The sequence below is a fragment of the Agelaius phoeniceus genome, chromosome 24, assembly GCF_051311805.1.
Source record: "Agelaius phoeniceus isolate bAgePho1 chromosome 24, bAgePho1.hap1, whole genome shotgun sequence".
In the NCBI taxonomy this organism is placed as follows: domain Eukaryota; kingdom Metazoa; phylum Chordata; class Aves; order Passeriformes; family Icteridae; genus Agelaius; species Agelaius phoeniceus.
In genome coordinates this window covers 3,567,416-3,588,729 of record NC_135288.1, presented here as the reverse complement: position 1 = coordinate 3,588,729, position 21,314 = coordinate 3,567,416, and the positions used below count along the sequence as shown (strand labels likewise).

General features: G+C 41.8%; 1 protein-coding gene across 1 annotated transcript; it reads right to left on the bottom strand.

Moving 5' to 3' along the window:
- Positions 1-103: 103 nt before the first annotated feature.
- On the bottom strand, positions 104-20,810 carry TNFRSF8 (TNF receptor superfamily member 8). The gene is made up of 11 exons (XM_054647980.2): positions 20,630-20,810; positions 13,326-13,416; positions 10,913-11,038; positions 8,750-8,899; positions 8,559-8,652; positions 7,800-8,074; positions 7,449-7,559; positions 6,808-6,855; positions 5,131-5,156; positions 3,463-3,670; positions 104-2,321 (listed from the first exon to the last, which is right to left on the bottom strand). The coding sequence occupies exons 1-11, from the start codon at positions 20,699-20,701 to the stop codon at positions 2,077-2,079; spliced, it is 1,446 nt and encodes a 481-aa protein (XP_054503955.2). The 5' UTR covers positions 20,702-20,810; the 3' UTR covers positions 104-2,076.
- Positions 20,811-21,314: the final 504 nt, after the last annotated feature.

Genomic DNA, 21,314 nt, shown 5'->3' with positions numbered 1-21,314 from the left:
TGATTTCACTGAACCTTTGCTTATCCAGCCTAAATTCTAAACTCCTGAGACTGAAATCATCAACAATTTAACATTTACATATCAAACTGGAAAAGCATGGCCATCACTTCAAACCCATGTAATTTTTAATTCAGAGATTACCAGCATTATTAAACCAACTAACTATAACACATCCAGCATTATTAAACCAACTAACTATAACACATCCAGCAGGTTGCAATGCATATGGTTCTTTTAGAAAGTTGTTCCAGTAAAAAAGATTAATTAATATACAGAGTGGAAATACACGATTACAGTCATTGCAGAACAGCCCCAAACAATCACAGCCAGGTAAATGTGGTTATTCAGTTTGTGGATTCACACATTGGTGTTCTCCAAAATGAAATATGTAGTGAAGTTAAAGTAGATGTGGAAAAGGTCAACTAAAGTGACCAAGGCAGTGGAGCATCAAACTTACATGAGTAAAAAGAAAATATGGGAACTCAACCTGGAGGCTTAGTTCAATCAAAGCTGAGATACAATCAATCACAAAAGCAACTAGGTTAAAAAAAAATAAAAAGCAATTCACTGACTTCTGTAAGGCAAGAGCTAGTGACATTCACTGAAATAAAGAGGGCCAGTTTCAAAGTGCTAAAAGTCCTTTACACAGTGCATGATAGCTGTAATCTTTTGCCACAGGTGTTTGTGGAGGCAGATTGTACTTGGAAATTCAAAAGAGAGAAGAAAAACTAATGGTGATATAAGAGAATAATAAATCAAACTCTTTGACATCTGCAGAGCCATGATGAATGCAAACAGCAGCTATGGTGCTCCTGACCAATCCTTCCTGCAACTGCCAGAGCTGAAATGTTGGGCTCAAGCTCCAGCCTGGCCCAAGAAGGGGTTTCTGTGCCCTTGTGTTCCCTCTGAGGCAGGAGTCACTGCAGCTGCACCACTGTCTGAGCAGGACAAAACTACAGAGCCAGTCATGGCTTTTGTGGTTCCTTTTTCTGATTATTAAGACACACTTTGTCATATTGCTCATTTTCCATTGGCCTGTGCAAAAGTGTAGTCAGCTCTATTACATTTACAGTTACTGAACAAGCAGCACTAAAGATTTAAAAATAGCATAACACAGGCCACTTGGCCACCAAAGAGGTTTGTTTTTAAAGGAAATGCAAATCAGTGTCACCCTGATGATTATGAACAATTCTAAAACAAGTAGATTTTAACAATGTTATAGGAAATAATTGCTGTGCCTCTTTTTCAGTAGAAAAATAGTTTCTTTTCTTCATTTCTCTTTTTACAGGCTCCACATTGGGTTTAACCCATAGTTCATCCAATAGCCAGATGCTCAGGCAGTTTGGCTTCCATGAGAAGAGGCTGTTTTGTACACTTACTAATGATTTGATGTAATCAAAAAAATAAGAATTGGACTTCAAAACCTAGAAAGAATGGCCTAAAGTACAGTGGATGTCAATTAATTTTATTTGCCTTCTATTTTCAGAGCCTGTGTGGCACCTTTTGATCCTAATTCCTGAAGAAACATGAAATCCACAAACTTGAGAGTTCTGTTTATGCTAGGGAAAACTGAGGTTATTATCATTTTCAATCAAAAGTTGAAGCCTTGAGTAAATGCCAGATGTTGCAAAATATATTACAAAATGTAATGTGTTGGAGTAGAAACAACAAGGCCGAGTCTCAAGCTTGATTCAGAATATCCTGGCCAGAATTTTCACAGCTAATAGAAGTAACCAGACACAGATTTCAATCCATTCCTTCACAGTGAGAAAGCAAGCTGTGAAACTTCAGCTGACATCCAGATGTCCTCTAAATTAGGCAGCTTTGATTCAAATTTGTGGTCAATATGAGATTGGGAGACAGGGAAATGGAAGCATTTGATGTCAGCCATGAAGGCCAGCAGTTTGGATGATCCTGCCCTTTGTTAGATGGTTCCAACTCTCCTTGTTTGAATGTGTTTCAGTGTTTCCCAGGAGTTTCCCAATAATCTAAGGCACAGTGTGTGCACCTCCCTGGTCACAAATTCAGCCTTAGTGTCACTCTGGATGATTCTGTGTCTTCCCTCTCTGTGGGCTGTCACTTCTCAGTGGCAGTGGTAGGGTGGTGAAATTCCTTTCCCTCCTCTTCCACAGGCACCATTACATCATTCCCTGGAAAAGACTCTGTCTCCTGCTCTGGGTAGTGCATTTCCAGTTCCTCCTCTGTGCTTTCCTGGGCATCAAGGGTATTTTCACATCCTTTAACAGCACAGTTCTTGCCACTGGGCACTTCTGAGACAGACCCCACGATGACAGTGTCGGCCTTCATGATGTAGAGTTTTTCTGAGGAGGGAAAAAAGTAGTGCTGAGCATGGTGAGCAGTCACTGCTGCCCCAGAAATGGCTGGTTTTTCATGCAACATTTTTATTATTTCACATCAAGCAGATTGTGCTTCCATGGGGTTAAGCCACTTAGCTAGAGGTGGAGCTACACAAGAAAAACAAAGTGGAAAAGGCAGAAGATATTCACAAGGATCTGTTAGAAGAAGCAACTAATTGGGATCTACAGAATCCAAGGTTTATGCTCCTGCTGTTTCAAGAAACAGCACCATATAAAAGATACCTTTGGGTAAAGATCAGCACTGAACAGAAGTTCTGGGTTCTTAGGACCTGCAAAGAAATTAGTTTCTTTCTAGCTGAGAGTAAACTAGAAAATTTTCTGAATTATGGGTCCAGCTTGTTGTTGTACTCCTTCACAGAAAGGACAATAAAGCCTTTTCAGTGGCTTAATTCAGAAGGATGCTGCACATCAGACACTGCAGCTTAATTCCCTGGAGATATTTGGATATGGTAAATCAAACCATCACATTCATCCCAATCCATAACTCACAGTAAAAACAGGAAGGGTGTTTAGTAAGGAAAGGTCAGGTTTTGTAATATGAAAAAATAACACCTTCAAATAACCTCAGAATTGGCTTTGGAAGCACTGCAGAATGTCTCATGCAGGTGGTGTCCCAGGAAAGAATTCACCCCCTGTGAATGAGCTCCTTGCCTGAATTTCTGTCCCACCCTGTGCCATGGTCCAAGACTTCATGGGAACACATGGGAGATGCATTTCAAGCCATTATTATGAAACCAGAGAAGAAAATTACAGCTAAGTACAATTCTCCTTCAGTATGACAGCATCATCTTCCAGCTGACATATTCAATTTTCTTCTGTAAATCTACATATTCCAGAATGAAAAGGTGGAAGAAGGGAATCTTCTGTCAAATTCATAGTGACTAAGACAAAGATGAAGAAAAGAAAGCATTATATTCCAAGGAATAGGTATTTTTGTGTCAAAGATCTGGAGATTCAGCACAATCTTTGTTAGGAGATCTGGACACTGAAGTTTACTAATAATCTTGTAATGCCAGTAAGTGCCATGTTTGAAAATTTGAAAAAAAGAAGATGACAAAAGGAAATAAAAGAAAGCAAGACTCACCAATCCTGTTATTTGTGTGGTCTCTGACTCGAGGGTCCACGGGGCACTCTGGGGCATTGCCACTGCTTGGTGTCACCTCAGCCACACTCCAGTGAGGACTTGGGGCTTTTTCTGGGCTGGACACCAAGTTATTGTTGGTTTCCAAAGGAAGGGCTCTGTCAATCAGCTCCTCCTCTTCCAGCCCACCCTCAGTGGTCAGTATGATCTTCTGCCAATAGAAACAGGAGAGCAGGAGTGGGGTGGGTGTAAAAACACCTTGGACATTGCAGCAGGTCCACAGAATCCTCCTGTGGCAGTCAGGATAACAGAATGGGCTTCCCAGCACTGTCACAGGGAGAGGAACGTCCCAAAGTACCCAACAGATGCAGGAACTTCAAACTCCCTGCATCACTCAAGACCATATTTCAAAATAGTGGTTCTAAGCTGAATCCACAGATTTCTGATGACATTTTCAGGAATGTAACTCATTTCCACTGAAGAAAATATGTTTTAGTTGCCTCTTAAACTTTGCAAAGACCTATCATGTTCCTATGGAAGAATAGAGCAAGCCAGAGGCCAAACTGATTTAACTTCAAAATGCAATTGCCACAGCAGAATGTCAGATAGAAGAAACAAGCTCAGAATGAAGAATTAATTACAAGCAAGAATTAATTACATACAAGAATTAAGAACAAGCAGTTCTTTAAAAGAGGAACCAAAATCTGAGAGAGGGTAAATCACAATTTTCTGGTGGTTCTGATCTTCTTCTGTTTCTACAAGGTTGGGAAAGGAAAACAAGATTTTGAAATGAGCACTTTATAACCCTTCACATTTTTTCACAATTTTGTGCAGGTTCTGATCTTCTTCTGTTTCCACAAGGTTGGGAAAGGAAAAAAAAAAAAATTGAAATGTGCACTTTATAATCCTTGCTCATGTCTGACTCTCTATAGAGGCAAGAATTGAAGCTCCTCACAATTCAGGAATTAACAATTACACACTGAAATTATGACAGCTGATTGCAACCAGACTGGAAAAAGCAATATCTTCTGTGTGTGCAGGTGCACAACATTTAAAAGCAAACTCATTTAAAACAAACAAAACAAAACAAACAAAAAAAAGATTGGCAGCTGTGGAAGAGGTTTTACTGCAACTTCTGTCAGCCAGAGAGAAGTTTGAGAAGAGGATCCGTGTTCACTCTTGAAAGAATTTTCTACCAAGGTTGTTGACATAGAAACCAAGAAAGAAAGGAGGATAAATTACAGAAACCTGCAAATGTCTGTTCTAGGTTCCAGAGGGAAAGAAGGATAAATATGAGAAACCTGCAAATGCCTATTCCAATGAGCACTTTGTTTGTCTTTCCTGACCAATGAGTAAAGTGTAAACTTAGGAGTTTTGTAAGAATGTATAAAAAGCATGCATGCTATAATAAAAACAGTTTGAAGCCTTCTGAAAATGGAGTTGCTTTGTATTGTGACCATCTCAACTATGAGATTATTTAACACCACATTAACCTCAGTTCAAGACATGAAAATATCGACTCCTAATACATCTCATCCCACCTAAATTATTATATATTGTAGAGGGAAGTCCAAACTAAAAGGCTGGCACTTTTTAGACAGGACATTTGAAAAGAACATGATTTGCTTTGGCATGGAAAGTGATCTGTTGTGGAATATTGTTCACACTTACTGCACATTTGTTCACGAGATCCGAGCCTGCAATGGAAAGGAAAAACATTATCAGAAGAAACCTCACAAATATTTTATGAGGTTATTAAGAATTATTATTATTATTATTATTATTATTATTATTATTATTATTATTATTAAGAATGTTAACATATGCTCTGAAAGATCACCTAACAATGTACTTCCTGAACCACCCCGTGTGCCTGATGGTTTTCTTAAAACTCAGGGCACACTGAAATGAAAACCCAGGTTCACCTCACACTCCTGAGGTGAACCAGCAACAGGATCCTGCCAAGACTGTGATATCCTGCAGTCCCCAAAGCCTCTTGCATCACTGTCCCCACACCACAACTGGTACCCATCTTATGAAAAAATGAACTGATGAAACTGTCTAGATAAGAACAATACAAGCTTATTAAAAAGAAAAAAAGTATTTAATAACTTTCTACTGGATTAACCAGTCAGGTCAGTTCATCATATTGTCAGAGGATTATTAAGGGGGGTGGGATTTTATGCACAGTTCCATTAGCAGGGAGCACTGGGCAAAGAAGAGGTGAGAAGGAGGGAGTGTACAACACCCTGAGCACCATGGAGGCTCAGCCTTACTGTCTACTTACACCCTGATGTGCAATCACCTTTATTTTCAGAGCATCAGCTCTGTAATGCTGCACAGTGACAGTTTTTATTGTGCAAGGCAAGTGAGGGAGAAAAAAATCTCATTTTGAGAAAATTAAGCTGCACACCGGAGTTTTAAATTGTATTCCTGAATTAATGAATATAGAAAGCTCTGCTGTGTGGTGATTAGAATCTGACACAACAGAGAATAGCTCTGTCAGTGGAATTGCTGAGAGGGGATCAGCTAAATGGGTAAAATGTTTGCACTTTATGGGATCTGGGCAGGATTTTTTTCTGAACAATCTCCCAGGTTTGACTGATTGAAATCAATCAGGCGTTTTCCAGCACGGACACAGCAACGCCTCAGCAGCAGTGGGGACAAAGTGCCATCTGCTGGCACCTGCTCACACCCAGCTCAGGAGCAGCAGCACTGGCCTCCTGCCTGGGACAGCAGCAGGGACTGGCATGGGACATGAGAAGCTTCCAGTTTTTATAAAATTCTGTAAAATAAAATCCCATGTTAAGCTATGTATAGTAGATATTTTCCCCCTAATGAAGGAGAGGAATGATGAGGAGGACTCCATCTTATCAGAAGGCCAATTAATTACTTTATGATACTATATTAGTCCATATTAAATTACACTATGTTACATTACATCTAAACTGAATCTGCCAAGCACTCAACTGCACAGCATCTCCTGACTGTGAACCAACAGTCCCAACACACACACACCTGGATGCAACTGGTCAGTGAAGCAAAACACTCACACCAGAATCCAATTATCAATTCCCTTCAGGTAATTCATCAATTCCCTTCAAGTAATTGATCAATTCCCTTCAGGTAAACCATCTTCCACCATGCATTCCACTTGTGAACAAACACAGGCACACTAAATGAGATAACAATTGTTTTGTCTTTCTCTGAGGTTCAGAGAATGTGAAACCCAGAAATATTCTTGGGAAGAATTGTGCCTTGCTTTTCTCTGTGAGGAGAAATGTGGTGACAGCTATCTCTTTACTCTTCAGACACGAGGATGGCACTGCTGGCCCCTCGGTCACTCACCTGGAGACTTGAGCACGTATTTGTGTGCGATGACCGAATGCAGGTGTGCTGATAAAAGAAACTTTCATTTAGTCCAACTCACCGTGGAGCCTGAAGGCTCCAACAGCTTCCCCATACCCACAGATCTACAACCAACCAACCTACCAGGTGCACAGCCTGCTTTCTAGAAAAGAGGGAATGTGGTTCTGCAGACACACCCCACATGTAACTCCAGGCAAAGTCAGTGTCAGTAAAAATCACCCTTCCTCTCATGCCCAAAGCCCAGCTCTGCTCCCAGAACCAAAACCTACTCACACAACACTTCAGGCATCATTTAATACTAATGCCTGAGATACTAATACTAATTTATACTACAACTAATACTGTCATTGTCATCTGACAATACTGATACAAATTTAATACTAATGTCTAAGAGAAGAAACAGCTGGTTACCTTTTCCCCTCTTGTACATCACCCACCTGCTTCCCTCCCTAAATTCACATCTTTCATGTTCTCCAACATCCTGCATGAGCAGCTTGCCCCAAACCCTTATCTGGCCTGGAGAGAACATTCCCTTCCCCAAGGACCTCCAGAAATATCCCCATATTTGAGTTTCCCATCTGCTGTTTGGCAGATCCAGTGTTACAGCTTGAAAAACTCACGCTTTCTCCTGAGGACGAGGATCCTCTTCTTGCAAACCTTCCATTTCCAAAACACCAGCATGGCCCCAAGAAGCACTGCCAGGGAGAGAACCACTGCCCAAAGCACCACACCTGCAGCACAGAGAGAGAGCACAGGACAGGCTGAGAAAAGGCAAAGCCCTGAGGAGATCCATGTGTTTGAACATAGGACCATAGGCATCATTTTACCAGGCAGAGGGGATTTGCAGGAAGTTCCCACATAAAAATTGTGTTTACCAAAGATATTTCCAAATAAAAAGTGCTGGAGAGAGTAAATGTTAAATGAGTAAGGTTAAATGAGTTAAAAGAGAGTAAATGCTGTGTCTGTGTTACCTCCTGTTGTCATCTCCCCCTTGGCTGAGGTGGGAGCCTGAGCTTTCTCCTCAGGAGTTGAACTGGGATTTTCGGTTGTTGTAACACTTAGAAGGTCACCACTAGCAGAGGTCACCAGGTTCTCCTTCACCATCCTCAGGTCAAAGTTATTTGTTTCATTGCTGAATCTCATGGACAAAGTGCTTGGGGTGAGGTAAGTGGGCAGCTGCTCCAGGCAAACTTGATCGTGTGTGGCATTTCCTTTCCTTAGGGTGACTTTGTTCAACTTGGCACAGCTGGGTGTGAAAAAGAACAGGTACAAGGCACACGTGTTTGCCATGTGACAAACATCCCCTTGGTCATTTTTGTACCAACCACAATTATTGCTGTCTGTGTAAAAGTCATTATTCTTCTCATCCCTGTGGCATTAATTCTTGGCCTGTGCAAAGCTGCTACTCACAAAGGCGTGCAATTCCACTGTACTTAGTAAACTAAAAATGAGGCAAGCAGGAATCCTTCCTTCTCCTTTCCTTTCCTTGAAATTTCCTTTCCTTGAAATTTCCTTTCCTTTCCTTGAAATTTCCTTTCCTTTCCTTGAAATTTCCTTTCTTCTTTCCACAGGTACAAAGAGAGGCCTTCTAACCTCTGCACATGAGCCCATAGTGATTCCCTTGCTTCAAGGATGAATTTGTGTACTTTGCACTAGAAGTGACATACCTAGTTTCATCCTTCATTAATTTCACTCAATTAGCCAGTGCCATTAAAGAAGCACAGACTTACTTGGTGTGGGGTTTGCAGATGTCAGTGCTGGAGCTTTGATCAGAGAAGGTCCCAGCAGGGCACTCTTCACAAGTCACATCATTTGTTGAGGTGCCTGATTAAAAAATCACAACTGAGGACCAAATAAAACGCATCAAGTCCAGGCCTATGGCCAGGACAGGACAGGTAAAGTGCACAGGTGGGATTCCTACCCCTGGTTTTGACCCCAAAGCCAGGCTTGCAGGCAGAGTGCTGCTGGCAGCGGGAGCAGCTGTCCACCACGGGCAGCTGGCAGAACAGGCCGGGCCGGCACTCACAGACGCGGCTGGAGCTGAGGGAGCACGGCTGCTTCTCCACCAGGTCTGGGGGCAGGAAACACACACAGGGACAAGGGAGCCATGTTGTGGTGCGATTTCAGGGTTTACCTCAGAACCTCGAGTCCCTGCCCTGATAATTCCCTGCAGGGTGTGTCAGTCACCTCTCCTTTCCCCTCCCAGCACTGTCTGTCACTCCTGGCATTCCAGAAGGGATTGGCAGATTCAAAGGATGTCCCCTACCCCTGGGGGGCATTGGGCCATCCAGGTGTCCTTTGTCCCTTTGTCCCTCCCCTCCTGTCCCTGCTTGGTGCCTCCCTGCCCCTTCCCTGCCCCTCTCCCCGGGGTTAAAGGAGCAGCAACCACGGGCTCAGGGAGTTCTGTGGGAGCTGGTGCTGCATTCAGAGGCTGTGGGCCAGAATAAAGCTCTGGATCCAAACCCTCCATCAGAACCAACTCCTTTCCTTCACCATCACCTTAAAGCTTCTCCACAGAGGGAAACCCCAGGAGCAGCCCCTGTTATGGGGGGAAGCTCCATCCCACCACCACCAGAGCTCCTGCAGGCCTGGACTTGTCTGCAATGCCCAGCTGCAGCGCTCAGCCAGGCAAAAGTGTCTGTGGGGTGAAACACCACACACCCAGCCAGGCAAAAGTGTCTGTGGGGTGAAACACCACACACCCAGCCAGGCAAAAGTGTCTGTGGGGTGAAACACCACACACCCAGCCAGCCAAAAGTGTCTGAGGGGTGAAACACCACACACCCAGCCAGCCCAAAGTGTCTGTGGGGTGAAACACCACACACCCAGCCAGCCCAAAGTGTCTGTGGGGTGAAACACCACACACCCAGGCAGCCAAAAGTGTCTGTGGGGTGAAACACCACACACCCAGGCAGCCAAAAGTGTCTGTGGGGTGAAACACCACACACCCAGCCAGGCAAAAGTGCCTGTGGGGTGAAACACCACACACCCAGCCAGGCAAAAGTGCCTGTGGGGTGAAACACCACACATCCAGCTTAGCCAAAACTGTCTGTGGGGTGAAACACCACACAGCCAGGCAGCCAAAAGTGTCTGTGGGGTGAAACACCACACACCCAACAGCCAAAAGTGTCTGTGGGGTGAAACACCACAGTTGCCGCTGTTTGGTTCAGCACCAAGGGCCAGACAAGCTCAGGCACATCCCATCCACAATATTGGTAATTATTCCAATAGAGCACCTTGCAAGGGAAATGTAAACTGTGGCCAAAGCTGAACAGCACCTGCTCAAAGGCTCAGGATAGCAGGAGAAGGTGCTGTCTCTTGTCACTGTCATATTTTCTAAAAAATCCCTTTGCCAGGATTTCTTCTCCTGGGAAGCTGAGAGGCCTCAGAGAAGAATGAAAACAATAATTACCTGATTACTTCTCCTTGTTTTGTTGCTTTGGAATGTGGTCTGGAGATTGTTTATCCAAGTGGTGAATGTTTGATTAGTTTCATGTAAATTGTTTTAACTTGATAACCAATCACCAGCCAGCTGTGTCAAGGCTCTGAGGAGTCAGTTTTTATTATTCCTTCTTGTTAAGCCTTTTGTAAGTATCCTTTCTCTATTTCTTTAGTATAGTTTTAGTATAGCTAATGAATATAATATAATATAGTATAATATAATATAATTAATATAATATAATATAATATAATATAATATAATATAATATAATATAATATAATATAATATAATAATCAACCTTCTGAGAACATGGAGTCAGATTCATCTCTTCCCTCATCCTAGAAACCTCACAAAGACCACAATGAATAATTAGAGGAACCTGTAGATAATATCTTGTAATATTAGACAGAAAGCAGAAACCAGACTGGAATAGCATTGAAGGGGAGAATTTTTAGATAGTCCCAGGTGACACAGGCAGTAACATGGATTAAGTGCAAGGTGACATTCTGCAGTCTAACTCAGTAACCAAGGATAGATAATTTTGCTGTGGAAATTCTAAATGAATAAAATACAAAAATTAAGTGAAAATAAAATATACAGAGAGAGAATGTAACTGTGAGGTATGTGTGGGGAAAAGCAAACCTTTTGAGCATGACACACAGGCATCACATTGTGGCTTTTTGGATTTATTGTTCAGGTACTGATCGGGTCCACAGGTCATGCAGTCTGCAGCTGGATCCTGAGGACATGCTTTCTTTTTAACATAGCCTGGAGAAAGAAAAAAAAAAAAAGGCAAAATATATCCAAAATGGGCAGAAAACCATCCTGAAATGTTCTTGTCTGCTTGTTTACCTGTTAGACACATTACCACAGTTTTACTCTTAGTTATTTGGTTTCTCTGGGACATTTTTGCCTTTCCCATTCAAGTGTTAAGGAACAGGGCCAGGACAGTCCCAGCTGGACTGGACTGCTGTGGAATGGGCAGGTGACAAGAGATTTGCTGACAGAAAAGACAACCAAGCTCCCTGAGGGCCACTGTCCTGCCACTCCCAAGCTCCCAGGGAGCTGGGTTTCATGTTTCCTTCTTTTCTTCATTTTATTAAAAGGAGTTTTAGAAAAGCTCCTCTTTCTTTGCAGTGAGCTGCTGAGTTAGTAGCAGATTTGAACAGGTTATTGCTTGAAGGAGTAAGGATGATTAAGGTGGAAAATGATTCTTAAAACTTTTATTGTGGAGGGGTCCAGGACTGACATGGGGATGTAGCAGTAAGAACCAGCAAAGGTGAACTCATTACAGCCTGGTGTAAATAACTCATTGCAGCCTGGTGTAAATAACTCATTACAGCCTGGTGTAAATAACTCATTACAGCCTGGTGTAAATCAGATCTCTGCTTCTCACCCAACCTTACCATGACATCCCTCATGACAGGAGCTTTGGTTTTGAAGAAGAAAAGAGCTTTTCTTGGGACTGTCATAGTCACATCCCCACCCATTTTTTTCTTTTATTGGACCATTTTTTTCTTTCTTTTATTGGGCCATTTTCTCCATCCCTTGCTCTGATTTACATATCCAGCTTCTGAAGGACTCTAGGGGTGTGCCCAGCAGCACAGAATATCCCAGTGGGAATCCTGATGGAACTGGGTGCAAATAAAAATACTGGATTAAATCAAACACTAAAACCCTCTGTATTATCAGAACACAAATGCAGGTCAGAAATTTCCTTTAAGAAAAACGAAAGAAAAAGCCTTCTGCAAGAAGATACAGTTGGTGGTGAATAAAATACCCACCCACTGAGGGGGTTTTGGCCAGTGGGGCAGTTTCAGACATTTCCAGAGCTCTTGTCTCACCAAGGTGTTTCCTGTTGCTGACCTTATGTGCCTCTGAGTCACAGCCAGCTTCTAGGCCAGCAGAATGTGGCTCCTGACAAGGGCCTGCTTCCTCCTGTGAGACACTTTACAAACTGTTGTGACTGTGAGAATAATGTCAGATTTTCCATACCTTCATTTTATATTTTTTTATCTCTGAGAAGAAATTAATTTAGCCTAATTTCACTGTGCTAATTCACACCCAGGGGCAAGTGTTGGGAAGGATGAAAGTTTGACAAGAAAGTCTCACAGACATGTGTGCTTGGCAGAAAGATTTTTAAATTTAGAGGCTGATGAAGGAATAGAGATGGAAGCAAGTTTTGATAGAGAAGAAAAGAATTGCTGAGCCAGTCTCACTGGATAACCAAGGAGGCAAAGGGTGTGTTAGTTAGAAGGGGTTTTTATGGCTTAGAACAAAGGATAAACCCACCCCAAACAAGAAAATGTTTTTACCAAGCAGAAAGAGAGCACAGGCAAACAAGGCAGCAAATGTGGCAAGTAGAAAAAAGGTCTCAGAATTTCCCACTGCAAGAAAACTGAAAAACAACTTCTAGCTTAAACTGTAATGTACTGACTTTTAGTGATTGGAGAACAGCAACATGAATATGGTAATTATAGCAGTTATGATGGGCTATAGATAATAGTTATGGTATAGATTGGTTCTACTGTATTAAGATGCTCAGCAAAGAAAAGTCTTGAATGCATTGTGACCAAAAGAAAAGTCTAGAATGCATTGTAACCTAAACCAAAGGGTCTCCAGGCCTGCCTGCAGCTGGAGCTGACAGCTGTGGGCACAGCTCTGTCACCCACAACCCTGCACTGCTGTAACCTCTTGGACACAATAAACTGCATTTTGGATACAATAAACTGCATTTTGGAGAGCCCCTGGAGTCCCACATCCCTCATTCAGGCTCTTACAGGCAAGTTTGAAATTAATTCTTTGACCTGCTACTTCAGTGTCAAGTGATGAAGTGATAAAATCCCATAAAAAGTCTGTCAGGTTGTCTGGTTTGCATGCAGGCTGCCCAGGAGCAGAGGAGATTCACATCTGGAGCCTCATTAGAGAGGGATTAATGAAACTGCCCCTTTCTTCAGGGACAAAATACAGCTCTGCAGAGACACAGGGCTCCTGCTGTCTCCATGAGAAGGGCTCCATATAAATTATAGAATAATAAACTGAATTATAAACATACCTGAGGGACACTGGTAACAGCAGTTTTGTGAAGTTTCATCATAGAACCAATTCTCTCGTGTGCCACAGGAATGAGGTGGGGTTAAGGATTGCTAGAAATTGAAAGAGACAAAAGGCACAATTAGAAAACAATTAATTCTGTGCTAGAGCAGATCCCAATGCCTGTCTCAAGCAATGGTGGTGGCAGATGGTAAGGAAAAGCCCACAGTCTTTTGAAAATGCAAGTATTCCCAAAGCAACTAAATTATTGTCTGCATTTCCTTTGGAAACATTGCAAAATTGCAATGCTAATTGCAGTTAGAAAAAAAAAAAAAACAACCAACCAAAAAACCAAAAATCAAAACAAACTGTCCTAAAATAAAAAATAAAAAAAAAATTACCACCCTAAAATTATTTCATGTTAATTGGAGCTAAGGATTTGGTGTAATCCACAGAGGTCATTCCTATTTGCAGTATCCAAGTTTTCTGTTACTTATGCAGTCATACTGTTTGAATTTAGCAATCTGAGTGGGTATTATAAACCAATAAATTATTTTATTTATCATTTAGGGACAAATCCTGCAAGAGGATTTTGCCTTGAAAAGAATGCAAATACTCCCATGATGAAGCCCTTATTCAAATAACTAATCCCACTTCTGTTGTGAGTGGAGGTTTTCAGAAATAACCTTTCATCACTACATAGCCAATATTTATTTACTTTTTAAAAAGCCCATTAAATAGTTTTGATATTAACTTACAAAATGAGACCCACCTACAACTTCTAACAAGAAGCACATAATAAGATTTAGTTTTTGTATGGCTGGGCCACTACACGCTCTGGGAAATTACAGTGCTACAAGTGTTCTGATGAAAAAAATCTGATTTTTGAACTTGGCATCTCCCTTAAGAATCCCCTAAAAGTGTTGTTATCTGAAATTCATTTTCAGTATTTACTAGAAGGTATAAATAGTGATTTTTTTTTTTTTTTTTTTTTTTTGTGAGGGGGGTTTGGGGGTTTTTTTGTTAAGAATTGATAAATCCCCTGGAGATTTTCCCACACGATACTGGTAGAGCAGTTAAATATCTCAGAAACTCCATATCTCACTTTCTGCCAGTGAATTTCCCACTGGTCTTTGAAACAATACTTGCTGTCACCTTTGTGCATTGTGCAGAATCTCAGTGCCTAACTCATCCCACAGCCTGTTCTCCTATTTAATATACACAAAATACAAAAATTATGTAACTTCCACCAGAAAACAGGAGCTTTCAGTCAAGGAGGAAATGAACAGAAGGACAAGAAATAGAAACACATCAAAACCACTAAATTTCATCCAAGTCCAGTAACAGAAGTGGGAACTGTGACACATCCCTGCCCTGTGACCCCCTGGGCTGCCCCACAGGCACATTTTGTGTGCCTGTAGAGGCCAGAGCAGGAGTTTCTGCTGCTCAGCCTGACTCAAAGCACCTTTAAAAGGTGCACCTGGTGTCCTCCTGCTCTGGGGAGGAAGCCCCAGACTCAAAGCACCTTTAAAAGGTGCTCCTGGTGTTCTCCTGCTCTGGGGAGGAAGCCCCAGACTCAAACCACCTTTAAAAGGTGCACCTGGTGTTCTCCTGCTCTGGGGAGGAAGCCCCAGACTCAAAGCACCTTTAAAAGGTGCACCTGGTGTTCTCCTGCTCTGGGGAGGAAGGTGCTCCTGGTGTCCTCCTGCTCTGGAGAGGAAGCCCCAGACTCAAAGCACCTTTAAAAGGTGCCCTTGGTGTCCTCCTGCTCTGGGGAGGAAGCCCCTGACTCAAAGCACCTCTAAAAGGTGCACCTGGTGTTCCCCTGCTCTGGAGAGGAAGGTGCACCTGGTGTCCTCCTGCTCTGGAGAGGAAGCCCCAGACTCAAAGCACCTTTAGAAGGTGCACCTGGTGTTCTCCTGCTCTGGGGAGGAAGCCCCAGACTCAAAGCACCTTTAAAAGGTGCACCTGGTGTTCTCCTGCTCTGGGGAGGAAGCCCCAGACTGGAGGAGAGGGCTCTGGTGTCTCCTCATCACGTGTGGCATTCACATTCTCTGAAATAATCCCCTTGCCCAGGATTGTTCTCCTGGGAAGCTGAGAGGCCTCAGGGAAAAGGAAAACAATTCTTATCTCATTTGCTTCTCCTGTGTTGTGCTCATCTAGAGTGTCTAAAATTTGTTTACCCACAGGTAATTGCCTTATTAGACTCCAGTGTGAGTTGTTTTGACTCATTGGCCAATTGCAGAAATAACCTTTCATCACTACATAACTGATATTGTTGTGTCAGGGCTCTGGAAAGAGTAATGAGTTTTCATTATTATCTTTTTAGCATTCAGTAAGTATCCTTCCTGTATTCTTTAGTATAGTTTAGTATTCTTTACATATATAAATATTATATATATAATTTATATACAAAATATATAAATTATAAAATATAAAATAATAAATATAAAATATATACACTTTCTAGATATTATTTTATAGTTTATAACTTTTATATATTTATATAAAAATAATTTATATTTATTTATATACATTTATGTATATAAATATAAAAATATATTTTATATTAAAATATATTTATATATTTTATAGAAATAATTTATGATTTTATATATTAATATACAAATATAAAAACATTATTTATAGATAGAATATAAATTTTATAAATATATAAATCTAATATATATATATTTTATATTTATATATAAATATTAAAATATGGTTTTTATATATTTATATTTATATCTATAAATATAAATATATTTTTATATTTATATAAAATAATTTATAATTTTATATGTTTATATAAAATATATATATTTTATAGATATAATGTAACTTTTATAAATATATAAATCTAATATATCTAATATATCTAATATAGCATAATAAAGTAATAAATTAGCCTTCTAAGAACATGGAGTCAGATGCATCATTCCCTCCTTTGTCAAGGCACCCTACAAATACAATTCTCACCTCTGTGTGCAGGGGCCATTGCCACACAGACACTCCCAGAAATGACCACTCAGTCCCGAGTTACTTTGTGAATTAACTGTTTCTAGAAAGAAAATTCCAGAAGCAATAGAATCCTGGTTGTGGCTAAGTTAGCCTGGATTAGTTTCTCTGCAAGAGCTGTGGGAAGTCACCACAAATACCGAATTTTTTCTTCCTGGTTCTCCTGGGCAACCAACTTTGGCTGCAAATGAAGCTGAATTTTAAACAAGAATACAAGCTCTTGAATTACTAATGCAGCACATAAGCTTACAGCTTCTTTAATTGTCTGCTTTGGGGTTTAAATAAAAGAATAGTGTTTGTGTAAAAATCTGAGAGAACTTTTTTAATGTGTGAGAGCTTTGTTTAAAAGTTACCATGCCAAGAATATGAAAATCAGGAGTTTAGTATTAGATTCTGCTCCTGGTTCCAACAGTGCACATTCTGATGATGGATTTGACCTGGCGGCAGTGCAGAGATAAATCCCAAAGTAGGCCTAACATTCTGAACAGAATCTGCAGATGTACACATGAGAGGTACTCAGGTTTATTTTCCCCCTTTCCACGGGAGGGCAGCTCTGCTCTGCAGTCACCCACAGCACACAGCTCGTCCCTGGCTCCTCCACAAATGCTGCTCACAAGGGGCCAGCTGCAAGCACAGCTTTGGACACATCTGTTCTGTTACTGGGCCAAAGGTGCTCTGCTGTGAAAGAACATCTCTCAGTTACTGTGAAAAATGCAGATTTTATGACTGGCTTTTCACAATTATTAAAATGAATATTATATGTGTTGTGTTAGAAAGTTACGCTGTGGTAATTTTCTTAAGTAGTGTGTTAAATATAGTTTTAGGTTATAACAGAATGTTAAAATAGAAACTATGCTATGTAAGTTACTTTTTTTAAAGAGAGGAATGAGGTGCTCCCACTGAGGTAGCAGCCACAGGACACCTGAATCTTTCAGAGAAAGAGAATTTATTGCTCCATTATCAGGAGAAATGAACTTCTCCCTGCCTTGCTCAGCCCTGAAAACACCATTAGGATTCAGAGGAAGAAGCTGACACTGCCCAGACAGAATCCTGTGTTTGGATGGAATTTATGCATCATGTGTGAGGTGTATGAATATGCAACAGGCTGTTGTTTTTAAGGGTTAATCCTCTGTCAATGTGGGTCTTTTTTCGGGCTTATGCTGCCCAGAAAAGCCCCTGGACTGTCCCTAACTCTTTGTTGTTATTGTCTCATATTGTCCTAAATCCCAATTGTTCAAATTTTTATTACTCTAATTATATTGCTATTTTTATAACCATTTTATTACTGTTAAACTTTAAAAATTCTAAAAACAAGTGATGGGTGTTTTTCACAATTACCCCATCTCAAAATCAAAAAAACCCCTTAATCCAGCAGAAATTCATTTTAACAAATCACAGCAGGATGTCTATGACTGGGAAATCACCTTCTGAAGACCCCATCACATCTAATGCATAAGCAAAATGCCTGTAAGTCAGCATCTGCTCAGTAGAGGTGTTTCATGAGTGTAAAAATTAGCACAGATCCTTTCAGTGATAAATAACATTCATGTCAGTGCTCAGCATCAGTCACCATGCCCCCATCCCTGTCATCTTTGTCCCTCCGAATTCTGAAGCTGTTTGACTCCTAATGTGACCTGTAACAGCAACACAATGATGCAAAGTTCTGCTCTTAACTCAGCAGGAAGGTTGGTCCCCAGCACTCCCTGAGGGGTCAATGAAGAAATACCAGTTTTATTGCAATAACATCTACAATTGCCATGAGAACTTCGACTTCTGTTTGTAAATGTGAATTATAAAAAAACCCTTAAACATTAAAACCCTTTAACCCCAGCATCCCCCTCCTCTAAGGGGTCATGAAGAAGTACCAGGTTTATTGCAATAACATCTGCAATTGCCATTAGAACTTAGACTTCTGTTTGTAAATGTGAATTATTAAAAAACCCTTTAACATTGCAAGATCACACACGTGTTGCAGTAAGGCATGTGGCTGTGGTGGACAGTAGGTATTTATCCTTCTCTCTGACTTTCTGTTCAAATAAAGGCTTTGGATTTAGCAGGAGCTGGGACAGATCTTGTGAAAGGAAAGATGAGAATTCCTATCCTGCCTGGACTGCTCTGGGACAGCATGCACAGGAATGCACTGGTTCAGAGCTTTCAGTCACTCAGCAACTCAACAATTTTGTTTTTCTTTTCTGAATGCATTGCAGATCAAGGACCAATTAAATAAAGCAAACATATAGATCAAAAGTATTTGGGTTTTTCAGCACCTGCTTGAGAGAATTTGTTTTAGGAAATAGGCTTTTTACAGCTCTTCTGACTTTCTACAGAAATGTTTGCTATTCCAATTTAAAAAATGGAACTGTAAAAGTGGTGCTGAATTCAGTGGCTACTCTGCAATTCAGTCAGGACAAGGTTTGACTCATTTATTTATGGTTTTTTGAACTCATAGAGAAAAAGTGATGTGAGGCAGAGTAAGAAATGGGGCTTGCTACAAATGAGCTGTAAGTCAGGAAGAAAGCATATTACAGTAAAAAAGAAAAAAATCTACCAGCAGTGGCTATTCTAGAACTGACTAATACTGCAGCAAAACAGTTAACTGCCTGTCAAGCTTCTATCCAAATTCTGACAGCACAGAAAAAGCTGATAATCTACAGCTTCAAGCAGTCAAGCTTCATTTGCTTAATAGTAAAGACATTATAACAAGTGAGAGTTCTCTGAATATAAAAAGAAACAAAACCCAAACTGTGGACTGAGGTAAGATGGAACATGGTTTAGAAATATGACCACTAAAGAGTGACTTGCTCACATTAGAAAGTATCACTTGTACTCCATTAGCGGTAAGAGCAAATATTGCTGCAGGAGAGTGCAGAGCCAGGTCCTCCTCCCAGAAAGGGCTGTGATAATTTTATTCAGTGACTCTGAATATTGACAATGAGTGTCAGAAAACCAAATTTTCTCTCTGCCCCATTCATTTTGTGAACAAACCACCAAAAGTGATGTCAAAGAGGAAGAATATCATCTTTTTGTTTCTACTGGCTTTCCTCCTGAAGCAGTCTGCATTCAGCACACTGGAGAAGCTGATCTGAATCCCTTCCCAAGCATTCCCCTGGTGAGCAAGGATTGCAGACTCCAGCCCCACAGAACACTCATCCCTCTGTACCTCAGGGAGGAGACAGTGGCAGGACACATAACGTGGGGAAAGTAACCCAAATTCACAATGTGGGAGGGGAATTTACAACAGAGGACACAACAGCAAACTCCCACTCCTACCAAAAGAATCAGGGGGATCTTTTTCAATGTCTATGAAGAGGGCACAGAACTTGGTTATTTTCAAAGATTTCACTGGAGTCAGTGTCTTGTAAAAAAATCTGGCAGCCCAAGTGAAGTGCTGGAGTTTTTAGTTCCCATGTACTGACAGGTGTTTTAGGCCAATACATGCTGGTATTTCCACTCTAAGGGGATATAGCTCATTTCTGATCCAACACCATGCAAAAACTCACCTACTTGACCTCACCTGGGCAGCCTCTCTGTGCCTGACCTTTCTGCTCTTTAAATGTGAATTTTACAGTGTCAGCGAGGGAAATCACCTGGATTTATGCCAGGTGCTGAGGGCTGGCTGCCATGTGATCCACGGGAGGAGGGGATCAGTGGCAGTGTGTGGGTGGAAGCAAACCCACAAGAGCTGATAAGATTAGAGCAGGGAGCTGCTGTGCATCTACAGCATCAGCTGAGTGCAGCTAGTGGGTTGTGTCTATTTGAAGTGATTTTTGATTCAGAAATAGTAGTGGATTCATGAGGAAGTCAGTGTCAGTAGGGTGAGGGGGGTGTAAAGGAAAAGGTCTATTATTGTTTAGCCTCTACACCTTTCAATTTGCCTCTCCTGACTTGCATCAGCAGAGTGGGCAGCAGCCCTCTGACCCAAGCTCTGCAAGGATGTGCCTGGCACTGAGCACACAGGAAAAATAAAAAAAAACCCCAGCCCTATGAAACCTTTCCTCACTCCCAAGCTGTTTTGTTTCTTTTTCTCCTCAGAGAACTCTCACTTGTTGATTATGTGCCTGGAGCTGCAGCAGCTCCAGCAGTGCCAACCAGATGCAGATCCCAGCTCCTATCCCACACTCCTGCCTGCAAAGATCCCAGAGAGGGCAAATTCCCCTGGCTGCTCTGCTTTATGCCTTTAACCCACAGTGCTGCACAAACCCTGCTTGTGTGGACACCCACCCAACACCCAGCTGAGGGCAGGGTGACTCTGCACCCCCAGGTGCCCCAGAGCTCACCAGGCAGGCTCCTGGTGTCCCCCTGCCTTACCTGTGGGCTGGTCTGGATGTCCTGGAGCAGCAGCAGCAGCCACAGTCCCAGAGGCAGGCTGCAGGCAGCCATCTGAGGGGCTGTTAGATGCCCCTGGCTGCCAGCCCTGCAGGTGACACAGATGGCTTGTCCCTTCTGGAGGCTGAGACCCTTCCACAGTCCCACCAAGTCATGCTCCTTGCCTGCTCCTTCAGTCCAGGGACATCACAGCTGCTCAAGACAAGCAGCCTTTGAGACTCAATTGAGCTGAGGAAACAATTTAGAAGGAAGGGGGAGGGGGGCTGCCCCAAAAGAGCAAAGTAAAAATAGAACAAACCAAAACTGCCTCAATGCCCAGTCCTGGTGCTGTCGGTTTCTGCCAGTCGGTTGTGAGAGTCAAGGTTGTCACCCAAGGCACAGGGCTGGCTGTGCACAGGCTCCTGAGTCATCTGTGCTGCCCTCTGAGAGCTCCTCACCACCCCAAAGCCTTGGCCAGGCACAAGTCCAAGCCCTGCCCAAACCAGCAGTCACTTTTTCAAGAGTTGCAACCAAGCCTCAAGGAAGTTCCCAGTTAGAAACTCTAATTCTTTCAGTACAGTCATTCTACTCCTGTTTGGATGAGTGGGTGAAGAGTCACCACCAACCATGGTGGCTCCTCTAAGATTTGGGCTTTACACACTTCAAATACCAACATAGTACAGACCTT